Source organism: Strix uralensis, chromosome 2 (assembly GCF_047716275.1).
Source record: "Strix uralensis isolate ZFMK-TIS-50842 chromosome 2, bStrUra1, whole genome shotgun sequence".
NCBI lineage: Eukaryota > Metazoa > Chordata > Aves > Strigiformes > Strigidae > Strix > Strix uralensis.
In genome coordinates this window covers 122720905-122735882 of record NC_133973.1, presented here as the reverse complement: position 1 = coordinate 122735882, position 14978 = coordinate 122720905, and the positions used below count along the sequence as shown (strand labels likewise).

The window sequence follows — 14978 nt, the reverse complement described above, 5'->3', positions numbered from 1 at the left end:
TGGGTTTGAGGGGAAAAACTTAGCTCTGCCATGCTATCAGAATATCCTCAGGGAGTATCAGTAGAACAGTATGACACCTTGCCAGCAACTAGAAGATCTGAGTTTGTACTTCTGCCCCTCAGGCCTACAGCAGAATCCATGAAAAATTCAGATGTTAGACGTTTTCCATGGTGCCTTTGGGAAAAATTACTCAATGTCTCTACTTTATTTTCCCTGAGGATAAGAAAGGGCTAGTGGGTGCAATGCAGTCCCAGTGGAAGAAGGTATGTTCTATTAGAGAAGGGATGGCATGGGAAAAACAGTGAAACTGGAGTTTTGCTTCTGGTTTAGCTGTAGGCTTCCATGTGACCTTGGCCACCAGCTTGCTACCTGTAATATTTGTACTGAACTTCCCTACCTGTAACATACTAACAACTTTTCAGAAACAAATAGATGTGAAAGATAAATACAGGTTTTTTTCAATATGAAAAGAATACTGGATTATTGTTTGGTGTATTGTGCATCTTATAATGTTAAAGATAACTAACATGGCATTTACCATGTACTTGATCTCATTTTCATCGTTACCTGATGAGGGAGCCCTAGGCTTACATTTTCAAACGTCAGTTTACCATATTTTTAAACAAAATATTCTATCACATAGATTTTTTTTCCAACCCTATATTAGAATGAAAAATGGGGTTTATGTCTTTCAGTAAAACAGTGTTTTAGCATCTCCTGCTTGTCACATTCACTAGATCTCAGCCCTGCTAGCATTACTACTCAGGACATTCAGCACAATTAGTTCAAGGCCATCAATGCATCATATCATGAAGGACAAGTGTCATTTGCAAACTCAAGAGTAAACATGGGTGAGATTAGCTTCTAATTGGCTTCCTCTTCTAATTTTAGCAATACAGAATTTTGTCTCTACTTGCTGCCTTGCTTGGACACTAATCAGTAGAATGTGTTTTAAGAGGAGTTTACAAGAGCTGTGACATGATGCTGACCAGCACAGAAGAGGACTGCCTCTATTATGAATTCTGACGCTACATTGTCATTCCTCAGTATTTAACCTGGGAAATGAAAGAGGGGACAGATTTTTGGCCAGTGACACAAATCAAACATAAAGAGAAAAATAAAATTTTACACTGGATTACTTGTTCTCCTTTTTTTTTTTCTTTTTTTCCCAAAGTTGCATTTCACTGCTGAATATGGAGGCTTCAGATAGAACACTGTATTTCAAACACTTTAAAAAAGTCTTCGTACTGACAGTGAAAAGTTAGATCCATTTTCCTGCCAGCCTGTTTTAAGTACAGTCTTTGATTTAGGTCAAGACATTCTGCGAATGAAAATTATAAGGAGTTTATATCTTGTATTTTCATCTTGGCAGGATGAGTTTGAAAGCAAGGGTTTCCCAATGACTATCTCATGTGGTAACAACAGCTGATGGCATATCCTGAATCTTTTCTTCTTAAAAACACACTGGTTGACTCCCTAGTATGAGTTGGATAAATGGTTATTTCATCCTCTGCCAAAGGTGAATACGTGGTTTGTCTGTGCAGGTGCCATTTTAGTGAGTTGGATTCAAGCCATCCTATCTATCCATCCACGAGCAAAATAGTAACAAATTACTTACTGAGACAGAGCTTGTGACTGACTCCCAGTTGGTTTCTGAGGCTGCATGCTGGAAATCATCCTAAGGGGAAAAACCCACAGGAAAAATCACCATTAAGGCAATGTCCTAAATTAACTGCAGAACCTAAAAAATGTCTCAGCATTCAACATCTGTCATCTTTTTTCAACCCTCTCTAATGCAAGACACCCTACCATGTGTCATTTCTAAATAATGCTACTTCCATTCAGGTTTCTCCCTTTTCATTATATTTATTTATATTTTACACGTATATATATATTATTATTTGTAAACTAGCTCCTTTTGAGCTTGCTGGAGCAAGAATAGATATTATTATTATTATTTGTAATATGATATATGCTGCTTTGCATAGCAAGACCTAATCTGGTCAAGGCCATTACATTTATCTTCCAACATAAATATTAAACACCACCTCTGTATATCTACAATCAAATGCTGTTCCCCAAACTGATCCATTCGAGAAAGAATGTGGACATGCTAACACCCTGGTACTACTTAGCCAAGGTGAGAAGCAGGGTAATCTAATCCGTTTGCAATGTAGTCCTAACATGGCTGTACTGTTTTTGGTGCTTGTGCTGAACAGGACTCACTCATCTGTGCAAAGCATTGAATGGCACTATATGTCCTGTACAACAAAGAACACAGCCACTGTACATTAACAATGTAAGTGTCATTGCACAAATCCTCTGGGTATCTATGATTAATCTGGGCACAGGGATGAGATACATCTCATCTACCTTTGGACATCTACAAAACAAACATCTAAGCTAGTCACTTTTCTTTCCATTTACAGTCAACTAAAACTAGCATTTTTAGGGTGCAAATCATCTGATCTAATTTAGAAGCTTAATTTAGGATGACATTGCATCCAAAAAATGCTTTTTTCTCTCCATTGTCTATAAAGGGAGCCTGTGAGGACTAGATTAGATACAGATGTCAAAATTGTAGATACTGACATGTGGTTACCTGAATCCCAATCCACTTGTCTGACCAGTGACGGGCAATCATTATTTAAATAATAAAGAAATAGTTTCTGTTATCTTTTGGCAGTCTTACTCATTTCCAACTGGAATAATTAAACCATGAAAAATGGAAAAAAAGGCAGCATTACAGAATGGTTACTAAACTCACACATGTAGTGAATAGCTAATGATCAGTGTGAATGGGCAGGTAAGGAAAGTGGACTGAAGAGACAGCATACCAAGATTTTAATTTCTAATAACAGAATTTACAATGAAAAGATTTAAAGAAGATGGATCAATGCCTAAGCTCACCATTTTACAGTGACTCAGTATCTGCTATGCATTTTTTAAGTTGGCAACTGAAAGGAAAAATGGAAGAGCAGCTGCTCAGCTGATGCTCTCTAGACTCAATGCTGCATTGGACCATACATATTCTTAGGAATGGAAAACAGAAAATTGATCACATAATCTGCTAATTCGTCAATAAAATCCTCCTTCACTCAGGAAGGAACAGAGCTGCTTTCAGATCCACACTCAATATACATGGTATTTTAATGCTTTTCATTTGCTATAGAAAAATATTCAAATTATCTCAGAAGTCACAAGATAGTTTATTCAATATTGTTACTGTTTCTTCTTCCTTAAAATGTTCCTTTCTCTCAAATTTGAGCCAGCAAAACTGTACTGATTTCTTCAGTACATAAGATTAGTAGAAGTTAAGAAACCCCATCACACTATAGTGTAACTATGTGACCACTGAAACTTCAGGCCCTTACAATGTTAATAATTATAGGAATACAAAAGCAAAACATTACTGGTGAAATTCTTAATGCAGATTTTTTTAAATTAACAGTAAAGAGATCTGCAAATGCTATGATCAGGTCATAAATAATTCAGGATCAGTGGGCTACCTTGGCCACATTCTCTACGCATTTGGTTGCCCAGTTATTGACAAGCCATGATTTAAATTACATAAAAATGGATTTTAAAAGCTCATGGATCCTCTGGTAACAGTTGCCAGTTGCAAAACTTGGAAATCATTTCCTCTCTGTCATTAGCTTCCATTTAGCACTTCCAGAAAAAAGTGGCATTGAGTTCTGAGGCATTATTTTAAAACAGGAACAATCTGCCTCATTGAATGTTTGGAGAAGACCGCAGACAAGGAATAATTTTGTGTTCAAAGTGACGGTCCCCTTGTGTTATCTAATTGTAGATATCAAAACTGTTTCTTTAGTCTATGATTCTTTGAGATGGTTGATGCCAGGGAACCCCTCCAAAACCCTGAGATAGACATGTGTACCACCTGCTTCTTGGATCTCAAACCTGATGACTGCACATTTTGACTCTGATTATATTTCATCTACATAAACTATTCACAACTATATGGCTTTGTTCCACCATCACTCAAGGCAGCTGCAGTCATTCTTGGCTTCTCGGAGCTTTCAACCTCTACAGTTTGAAGATTATTATCTACAGCTTCTGCTTGCAGCTATTTCAAGTAATAATATCAAAGTGGTTCTCATCATTACAAAACCCTCTCTTACTTTCTCACCATTGTCCCTTGCAGAACCTGAAGGACAAATCTATTTTCAGTGCTATCTATTTTACTCATACTACCTTCTTTACATGAATTTGCATATGAACGCTTGGCTATTGTTTTCTTCATTACTTACAATGACATTAAAACTTCTGGTTAAAACATAAAAAAAATATATCTTTTTCAACTGAATACTGGAAAAACAAGGTGGCAATAATTTGGCTACATCACCCTGACAACAGTGTTTTTATTTTCCTAAGTGTGTCATGGTAACGTAACAACATTACATGAGACTTCAGGAAAGCATTGTATTAACTGTTTTACAAGCAGCAAAAATATAGGCAAAACAGGGCTACCAATCACCTTCTGATAGCAGGTACTTTTATTGAAGAAAAATGACTTCCATACCTCAACTTCCAAAATTACACCTCAGCAAGACAAATCCTGAGTCAGTCCTTAGAGTTAAATATGTATGGACATTGATATATTGTTCTTGGCTGTGTTTCAGACAAAGATAAGCTTCTCTCTCTCCTTTGCAGACTGACTTCATCTATAGCCTATCTCCCACCACTGATCTCCAATAAGTGACAAAAGTCACGGGGAATAGTCTTTGTTTCACCTAGGGCTTTCACACATGGAGATCATGAGGCAAAATCACTGCTATCAAGGACATATGAGACTGCAGAGCCAGACAGCACTGGTTGCTGAGGATGATTTGCAGCCTGGGGTCCATGACCTGCAGCAGCACAGGCTCTGCTGGGCTTAAGCCATGGGGTTTGGTAAGGCCAGTAGAAACAGGGAGACATCAGAAAGACACCAGGGATGAGGCTGGGAAACTCGCCAGTTTGAGAAGCATGTTGTCCGTGACTTATGTTGCTGTACCACAGATATGGCAAAACACGTGAGTCCTCCCTGCCATGCTGAATTACTGCCTCAAATTAAAAGCAAGAAACACTTTCTAACATTTCTGTGATTCTTCATTTTTTACATATTCAGCACTGTAGGCCAGCCTTTTGTCATTTAGGTGCTTGACATCTATGAGGCCTGATCCCTGGGACAGGCAATAACCGCCACAGGACAGGCAGCTCTGTCCAGTGAAAAGAAGCAGCCCCACACCTCTGTAAACTCCTCTCTAAACTCTTTCTCCTAATCTGCAGGTCTGTGGGGTGATTGAATTATGTTTGGTAAAATATTGCTTATCTGCCAGAACAACTATCAACTGTGGCTAGTAAAAGCTGAGATGATGCTCTCTGCTTCAAGGAGAGGGAAAGGTTCACAAAATAGTTGTGGTTAAGAAAAGCCCAGACAGCATCCTACACTGATATTTAGGGCCTACTGGTTTAATGACATCCTCTCCTGAAGGAGCAACCTCCTCTGTTGTGACCTTGTCATGGGAGTGGGAGAGAAGTGAGGGGGGGAAAGGTAAAAATGCAGGCATGTTCTTGGGGCAAGTAAACATGAGAAAGAGGAAGAAAGAAACAAGCTAAGGAAAAATTAACACAGAGAAGCTGAAAGTGTTGGGCTTTGTCTGTGCTCACCTCATTTGTGGTATTTAGACTCCATAGCTATAAACTATATAAAAGAGAAGCAGTTTCTAGAAATTTGCAGAAGAACAGGGCTAAGGGATTTACTGAGGCACAAAGCAGATTCTGCAAAACCAAATCAGAGGTTAAATGAGGCATGTTCAAAGAGGTCCAGTACAGAAGCAAAAAGAAGTCGGGATCTCTCACTGAAACATAAGAATTAGGGACTAGGACAGTGGGAAGGTCTCTAAGGAAAACCCAGGGTAAATTACAACTCGAAGAAAAAGATATTCAGTTATCCTAACATTTAAATTAATAAAAGGAAACTCAATGATAGCTATTTTTGAACAATAGTCAACATGTATCTATTGCATTCAGAGCTGTTTGCAGACGGGTAGCTGATAAGCAGATAAACTTGTAGTTAGTAGTAATAAATAATAAGAATCTGGAAACAAGGTTGGGTTTGTTTGTTTTTTTTTTTCTCTATAAAAGCAATAGCACCAATATTTTCTCTGGTCATTGAATTTATACACATTACATTTTATATACAAAGTGACAGGTATTTCAAGCAAATAAACCCCAAACTCAGAACACACTGTGTAACAGCAACAGTGGAAGGTAAGTAAGAGGCAAAAGAAAAGTCATAGTTCCATTCAAAAAAATGCTGTGATAAATACTCAAGTTTGTACACTTCCACTGATTAATTATAATTTCTCATGTAGCATTTTAGTACACTCCAATTTCTATTCTTAAAGATAAATAAAAGCATAGAGATGTACACTTTGAAATATCTTTTTCTTTTACCATATTCTCAATCCATCACATTGCTATGTTTCATTTTTATATCAGAATGATATTTATTACCACTTCTCCTAAGGATGCTGAAAGATACCTATTTTCCTAAGGATGCTGAAAGATACCTATTTTCCTACAGCAGGCTATTCACTAGGAAGTCAGAGGCTGCATTTTTCTTACCTACAGTAATGGTCAAACCACTGCTCTGTTCAGTTCTGGTGACCAGGCTTTAAAATAAAAGATGCCAAATTTGGAAAGCATGCAACAATGATTATCTGTCATCTGAAAATCATGCCTTGCAATGAAACACTAAATGAAGACCACTGTCTTCAAGGTTAGAGGTAACTTAACCTTGTCTCTCCAGATAATAACCTGTAGTTAGCTACAAGAGGCCGTTACCAATGTCAACATGCTCTTTTATCTAGCAGTGCAAGCATTTAACGAAATCAGGTAGCTGTAATCTGAAGGCAGTAATATTCAAACTGGGAGTATGAGCAAATTTTACCACTGAGGGCAACTACTACTAGAACAGGTAAGGAATGAACAAATAACTTGAACCATATTGAATTTTCTTTTCTATTTTTTGGTGCAATCCCATAAAGGCAGGCCATCCATGACATCACTATTTTAAAGTCAGTAACAAAAGTTCAGACTGTCATCAAAGTGTCTGATACCAAATGTGATAGTACGATTCTTGCCCTTTAAAAAAAGACATAAATTGAGTTTCTGAAGCCCAGTTGCAACTATATATCAGTAGTTACAACTTTATCAGTTATGACTAAGTTAATACTAGTGCAAAATGACATATAAGATTGCTCTTGATTTGTTCTTACACATTTACTAGCTATAAATGAGCGGGAAGCACAAGATACTTAAAATTTCAAAAGTTTAAGGCTGTAATACTGATTTAGGTTAACTGAAGTTTGATCATTTATTTATGAAAAGTTGAAGTAAAACAGAAGCATAAAAATATATTTAATAACAGTTATGTTTGGTCAATACTTCTCTTCATCCTTCACCTAGTTTTGGTATTAGGCACTGCTGGGTGCATATTATGAGTGCCCAAGACATTGACATTTAAATGATCTCTCTAAAAGGTCAGATAATGCTTGCTCAAATGAGACAATAGCTATGCCTTTGAAAAATCAGATGTCATCTAACACTTCACTGTGCATGAGCACCCCACCACAAGAGACTGCACAGGACTTTGCTGCCATGCTGTGAAAATTGTGCATTTCCTTTAATTTTTCTATTTATCGGAGAGGCCTGTCCTTATATTTCCATGTACAAGGGATTTCGTTTGTACTAGCTACTCTGGTGCATACTGCAGTCAAGCAATTGTAAACAAAATATAAATCAACTAACATTCATTTTAAATACTCTGCAATCTCTCCTTTGCCGTTTTTACCTGAATAGCAAATTTTACTTCTGCAATTAAACACTGGGAAACAAAACTTGAAAGTCTCTTCCAGGTTGTCACTTCCAAAGCCCTCAGATTGGTTGGCGATTTCCAAGCTAAATTTATCTTTATTGCACTTATGTAAGTGCCAGCTTTGTCCTTTTCTTCTTCTCCCAAGTTTGCTTCCTGCAGTACTTCTGAAAAGATGCTGTATCTGCTCTCAGCATCCGTTTTATTACACTAAACAAGCCAAGTTGTCTTGGCCCTCAGTAAGAAATGTCCTCTCTTCCCCTGACTGTCCTGTAGCTGTTCTCTGAACACAGTCCAAGAAAGATGTGTTTGCTCTGTACTGTTGGGACCAGAACTGTACAAAGTATTCCAGAAAAGATGCAACTACTGCCTCACATGTCTTATGCCTAATACACCAGAAATTTTCTTCTCCCCTCTTTGCTAACCATTTAACAGCAAATGTTTTTCTTATTAATCTCTACATGAGTGACCTCTTTGCTCTTTTTGGGCTGTTGCATTTCACTGCAAATCAATTCTCTGGTGCTCAAGGTTACCCAGTTCTCTATGATACTCTGAATTTCCCATTCATGAGCAATGCACTTCAGCTCTGTGTGTGCTGCAAAAGTCATTAAAATGCTACCCTGACAGGCTGTGCTCTGGTCCCTAAAAAAACCCCTGAAAATAAACCCAATCAGAAGGCCATAAGAGTACTCCCTTTAGTATTACAGCACACTGTCTCCCGTCTGACTGCCTCGTGGCTCTTTTATTAATTGCCATCTCCTCCAGTGTAAGTGATTTGTTTCCTGCGTGGCACTGGGTGAGATGCTCCTCTGATGTCCAATTAGGTTTGCTATACAGCATTTCCTTCCTCTCCAGACTATCCTCCAGTTTGTCATGAGCTCCTTTGATAAAAAAGATGTGGAGTTTTTTTTATTTCCCTGTATCTTTAACCACCTTCTCTGCTGACAGTAAGCTTTCTAGGTCAGACTACTGAGCGTGAGTTGCCCTGGCCACTCTCCTGCCATTGATGTTATAGACTGCCACTGCATTTGCTGTTTCCACGTGAGCCCTGGCTCACCTTATCACTACCCAGGGATGCAAGCAGGTGCATTAAGCTAAGACTAAGGCTGCACCCTGCTCCCTTTATATTACTATTGTATGGAAAGGGAGACTTGCTTTCTGCAGTCACTCTTCATGTCTTAGGGTTTACAGTGCCCATCTCTTGGCACTGACAGTGAAGGGTGCTGAAGGTAACCGGGCTCCTTGCTCACCTTGGTTCAGTATCTAAGCATACCTGGGCCACAGTGCCAGCTTTTTGCAGAGCTTGCTGGTCCCCTGTGATGCCACATGCCACCTCTGCCAGGATGGTGGGGAGTGGACATCAAGAGGAGTCCTGGTCAGCACGATGCTGCACATCAAAATGGTGTCGGGGAGTTGCCAGGTGGAAAAGCGCTTGGGACGAGTGACCCCAGGAGCCAAAAACTTGCTCCCAGGTCAGAGTCCAGTGTCCTTGAGAGCACTCTGGTGAACTTCTGCCACGTTGACTGACAGGCTTTTGGAAGCAGCCTCCCTGGTAATAGGCCAATCTGTCCTGAATAAAACTGAAAAAGCTGACACTTCACTTGCTTGGCAGTGTCCAGGTGGGCAAAAAAGTCTTTTGGAGTTAACAGAAGGCAGTGACAGCTGGTTATTTCAGGTCCTCCTTCTTGGTGTGACTCATACCAATAATGGGAATGTACTGAGAGGCCCCATTACTCGGGGTAGAAGGAAAACTATTAATGAAAGAAAACCTCCTAGGAGCTAATTATTAATTTTCTGTCTTCTTTCCACTTAGGTTTCTATCTATTATAGATTTAAGCATGCTCCATAATTAGTGGAAAATAATAATTAACAAATACAGCCTAATTTTCTTTAATATTCCAAGTTTTCTGTTGTTCTAGTAGGAGGATCTGTTAAGTTCTCTGACATGCATACTCACGTTTTCAGATGTGATTTGGGAGAAACACAGGAGGTATAATAATAATAATGAAAAACTCTAATGGAGCTAAGCAAATTTAATTCCAAAGCTGAGGACACAGTGTAAAAAGGTACTGGTAAGGGACATTAGCTGTCCTAGCAGCAATCCCAGCCTATTGATTTTTTGTGAAAGATCCATTTGTTTTTGAGCTCTCTCCCAGAGGATGCCATTTAATTCTGCAGTAAGCATGCAGAAGGAGCATGTGTTATGTTTCACAGATAATGCAGAGCAAAACAATTTGTTCACCCTCCTCCGTTGACTGTAAGGCATTGTGTTTTCTAGGACAACAAAAAGGGACTGCTATACAAACCTTCTATGATGATAACAATAATCACAAAAATAGCAAGAATGCACAATCTCTGAAGAGCACAAGAACTGTTTTCTCTTAGCTTTTCCAGGTTTTTGATGGGATCGAAAGCAGCTGATTTATTGCAAACAGCATGGGATACTGCTTATTGGGAATTTCTTTTAACTTGAGTTTCATCAAGCTGCTAGAGTAAGGAAAAGAAAACTACTCAGACTGGACTTCCAGCCCCAGATCTGTTCCTAAAAAAATGCCACTGCTGTTAAAGCTAACTACTAGTACCTTAGAACAGTCACACTTCTCATTTCTCTTATGCATTATTCTTACAAGCATCAATTATAAGTAACCCTATGAATGAAGACTAGGTAAAAAGAAAGTATCTTACATTTGCCACATTTTTGTAAACAATCTGACTAAACCATGTCATCAGTTTTGGGATCAGCTTACCAAAACCCCAGCTTGGGAACTCCTTCTAAACACCAAACTGAGACCACTATCTCAGGACCAGGAAGGTGTGTACTGGGTCAGAATTAGTGTGTGACACGTTTTATTTAAATTCTGACTAAATATAATCATAACCAAATAGACTAAGGATGGCTGTAGAACTATAATAGGCTAAACAGTTTTCAAGCCATGGAAATCAAGAGGAACAGGTTATTTCAGTTTTATACTAATGACCTGGAAAATGTCACAGAAGTTGAAGCTGGGAAAAAAAAAAGTTGGAAAAAAAGAAAGAAAAAAAATTGTGAACACCCTTTAATACAAAGAAATATGTTGGGACTACCAGAGGTCAGAAGCAGGGTAAGGAAAGAAAAATAAGCTTTCATTTAGAAGAATGTAAATGGAGAAAAAGGTACAAGCCACAAACTATTTGATGGCACACATGGACTCAAAAAGGAACTTGTGCCAAGAGACTGGGCTGAGCAAAGAAGAAAAACATGAAACTAATCTGGAACGTGACATGGTGGCACAGCATGCAGAATGGTTTATGCCTGCACACACAGAGTCTCCTCCAGGGCATGGGGAGATGCTTTCCCCATTCCAAGGGGATACCACACCACCACAAATCACCACCTCCCAGGGGACCACAGGCAGAGGTGGGGGCCTCTCTTCACTGGTGGGGGTGTGTGAGCATCTGCATGTCTTCATCACCTTCCCACGAGTGCAGAACAGGGTAGTACTCAGAAGAGAGCAAGGTCTGTGGGTGCAAGTGGCTTCTATGGATACTGAACATGGGTGTTCTCCAGACAACAGGCACAGCCAGTTATTTTTAAACTACTTGGGTAAACTACTTGATTGTCAGTATCAATAAGAATTGCAAGAGGGAGCTTCATACCCCATCTATGAAGATGCCATGGTGGCACCAAACCCATGCCATCCTGGCCTCACAGTGCTGGTCTGTTCAGGCCAGGTTTTTAGGCTGTCCAACTCCATCAGCAATGAAAACTTACAGGGAGAAAACACAGGGAGAATGCTCTTGCATGTTCTGTCAGAAAGACTTTGCTCCGTGGTTCAGAATCTCCAAGTCGTTCCTGAACACCAGACAGCATTTTTAATGTACCAAACCTACAAACTGATGACTTTTTACTGCTGGTTTTAATACAGCCCTCCTGGACACCCTGTCCATCTTTGTTCAGGATGACAAACCCTCCTGGACAGTTGCTGCAGTTCTCTGCTTTTAATCTATTTCTTAACGCACCTGGAAAATGTACCTGAACCAGAACTGAGCTAGCAATGCCAGCACACAAAGTTGCTGCTAAGGTGGGAAAGCAGAGTGCTTACTTTCACATGTTTCTGATGGAGATAAATTACATATATAGGGAGAAGTGTATCCTATTTTCTGCTGCCTTATATTATCTGCCCCGACTGCTCTTTTTTTTTCCCTTCAGAGTTTAATAAGACTGTATAAACTCATGCATATGCAGAAAAGGGGCGGAAAGCCTGAATAAGAATATGACTGATATATCCAGGCCTTTCACTAACCATAAGCATAAGAAAGCACATAGGACCTTATGTTCATCATGCCTGCCTAGAGGACAGGCAGCTCAGACCTAATATGGACATGTAGTACAATGCACATGTTGAAATAAGGATCTCATTTCCAGTCAGATGCAAAAGTTTCACCTCATCTGTAAAAACAGCAATTGCTTTCTGTTTGGTTTAGGTACCCCTACCTACACAGTATTCCCAATTTCTGTTCACTTCTAGAGAAAGCAAAGTTTTCAGCAGCCTATATTTCCATCACTAGCAGCCTCTTCAGTATGCAACACAAACCATATGGAGCAGTCAGACTACCTGTCCTCGTAGCATCCAGGTTCTTCCAGACATTTTTTTGTTTCAAGTTTATTGACCAGACCTTGGTGTGAGATAAATTTTTGTGGCCCAAAGGTGGTTGTTTTACCCTGCCTTAAAGCAGTTGAAAAATTAGATTCATTCTTTCTAGGCTGTTTTCCCAAGTTTAACGGTTTGTTTGTTCTTTTTATTTTTTTCTCAAAGATAAGATTCTCTTTTAAAATTACTCGTAATTCTGCAAACATTGAACCCCAGGGCTCACAGATGCCATTAACTGTCATGCACAGTGCTGCCAAGCAGTGACAACAAAATGAAAGAAAAGACCGACCTCCATGGAAGAAATTTTGGGCTACATCTGTATTAGTAAATAAAATGAGGTAGAGATTGATCAGATACGGTATGACTCATGTCCTAGGACATAACTATTACCCTGTAAAACACAGTGGCCACAACAAACTGCATATTGGAAACAGTCTGAGGCCCATGCTGGCCCCAAACTAGCTGTGCTAAAAATGTGAGAGCGTAAACAACCCCGTGCCTATGTTTTGGCTCACATCCAGCCTGTTTAATAGTCGTTACTGACAATGTGGGATACATAGACTTCTTTATTAGAGGGTCTGATCCTGCAAGAGCTTGTATTTATGTTTCATTATATGATTGACGGTTGGACAACAATGGTGCCTACAATCAAGAGCATGCAATGAGACAACACAGTGCCCAATTCCTACAGCCCGAGGGAAACTTCCATTACAGAATATTTTTTACTACACATCACCTAAGAATACATCAGGACACAAATATTGATTAAAAGGAAGCATTTTTATGGATGTTAAGATCAGAAGTATCATTAAAAGAAAAGGCTTCTGCAGCTTAAGAAAAGAAGGGAACTTGCAACAATTTGTAGAATTAAAATATTTCCCCAAACAAACATATTAAAATGAAAAAAACCCTGTTGTCAAAGGTCACAGAAAAATTGAATGTTACTTGATTCTGCTGAAAATGATCTGCAACAAGATACAAAAATTCCACAGATCTAAAAATTATTTTTAGCTTTCAGTGTTGCAGATGTTGCAAAATCTGACCCTGTGTAGTTACAGTCTCAGACCTTCTCTAATTAAGCACTGACTGGTCATCAAACTGACAACAGAGGAAAACAGAACTGCATTTTTCTTGGTATTACAAGAGATTGGAAATGTGATAGATTTTTTTTGGCATGGCATGTATGTTCAAAATCAGTTCAACATGGAGAGAAATGTGTGGGTTGAAAAACAGAGAAGGGGTTGTTAGCAAAGGATTATGGTAACAACACGGGCATTGGGTTTGAGGAGGTGTTCAGTTCAGTAACACAAAGCTCAGCACCAGGCAGGGGCTTATTTTATGGAACAGTGTCATTTAGTCAAAAATTTTCTAGTAAGATTTATCTTATCGAGTCTAAAGTGACAGGAACCCTGCAACTAATAAAAGATGTGTGTGTGAATATGCATGTGTAAGGGAAAAACAGAAACACTCTGTGACATATCTGTCATCTGTGTTATTATGAAGACATGCATGGGCTTTATCAAGTACTCAGAGCAAAACAGAAGGTCATAAATTTAAGAAAGATGTATGCATAGAAAATCAGATTTATACAGTGCCATGACTGACTTTGGAAATGTGGTATATAGCATGAAGGTCACTGAAGCTAGAAGCAACGTGCTGAGCACAATGTGTCAGCCTGCAAGCACACCAGCTTCTCCAGCATGAAGGAAGGACCTTACCAGAAGACCTGTGACTAGAACTGCAGAGTCAGAATAAGACTAAGAATTGTTAAAAGGAAGTGTAGAGATCCCAAGAGTTCCAGTTATGATGTTGCCCAAGGAGGAGGGGAGGGATGAGAATAGCTACCAGCCTTCTCCCACCCACCAAACCAGTTGCAAGCGGCTCAGCATGATCTGAAGCCAATTTTTACTGTTTCATCTTCCTGGTTTGGAATCTGGGATTGCTGTTCTCCATTTTGCAATCATACAATTTCTTAACTAGAGAGGACCTCAGGTAAGTCTGGCAGGCACAGAAAAAGCAAGCATCCAAATAGAAGAGCGTAGCAGACAAACCTCTTTTTTCATCATTCTCAGTTTGGCCATGCAGCCCACCCCTCTGGCACAGTGTCCCAGAGTACAAGCAGGAACAACACCAGCGTGCCTCTGTAGCGTCTTTTAGAAGTTAATCTTGTGGTATTTTACGAAGGCTCGTTGTGCCTGTCTTTGGGGTGGGAAGACCTGAGGCTGTGAGAAGGTGTCAGGGCAAGCCGTGGTGGAGCCTGGCCAGGAGTCATGGCTTCGAGGCCAGCACCCTCCCTGAGGCCATGATGCTGCATCCAAACCCACAGGCAATGCAACAGCAGGCACAGCCATCTTCACTGACGACATGGAAAAATCACAAATATTATCACAACCCAGCAAGGGGACAATTCACCCTAGAAAAATGCAAACTAATGTGTTCCTAAATTACATGCTGAGCAGAAGGAG

General features: G+C 39.5%; 1 protein-coding gene across 5 annotated transcripts in view; it reads right to left on the bottom strand.

The window, feature by feature from the left end:
• The window catches only part of PDGFD (platelet derived growth factor D), a 146655-nt gene that overhangs the window by 31711 nt on the left and 99966 nt on the right, over positions 1-14978 (bottom strand). For 4 of the 5 annotated variants that reach the window (XM_074860181.1, XM_074860182.1, XM_074860185.1 and 1 more), the window contains exon 4: positions 1619-1678. The exons of the other annotated variant lie outside the window; for it this stretch is intronic. In XM_074860181.1, coding sequence (XP_074716282.1) covers positions 1619-1678 — 60 coding nt within the window. The remainder of the gene's footprint in view (positions 1-1618; positions 1679-14978) is intronic. 5 annotated transcript variants of the gene reach the window in all.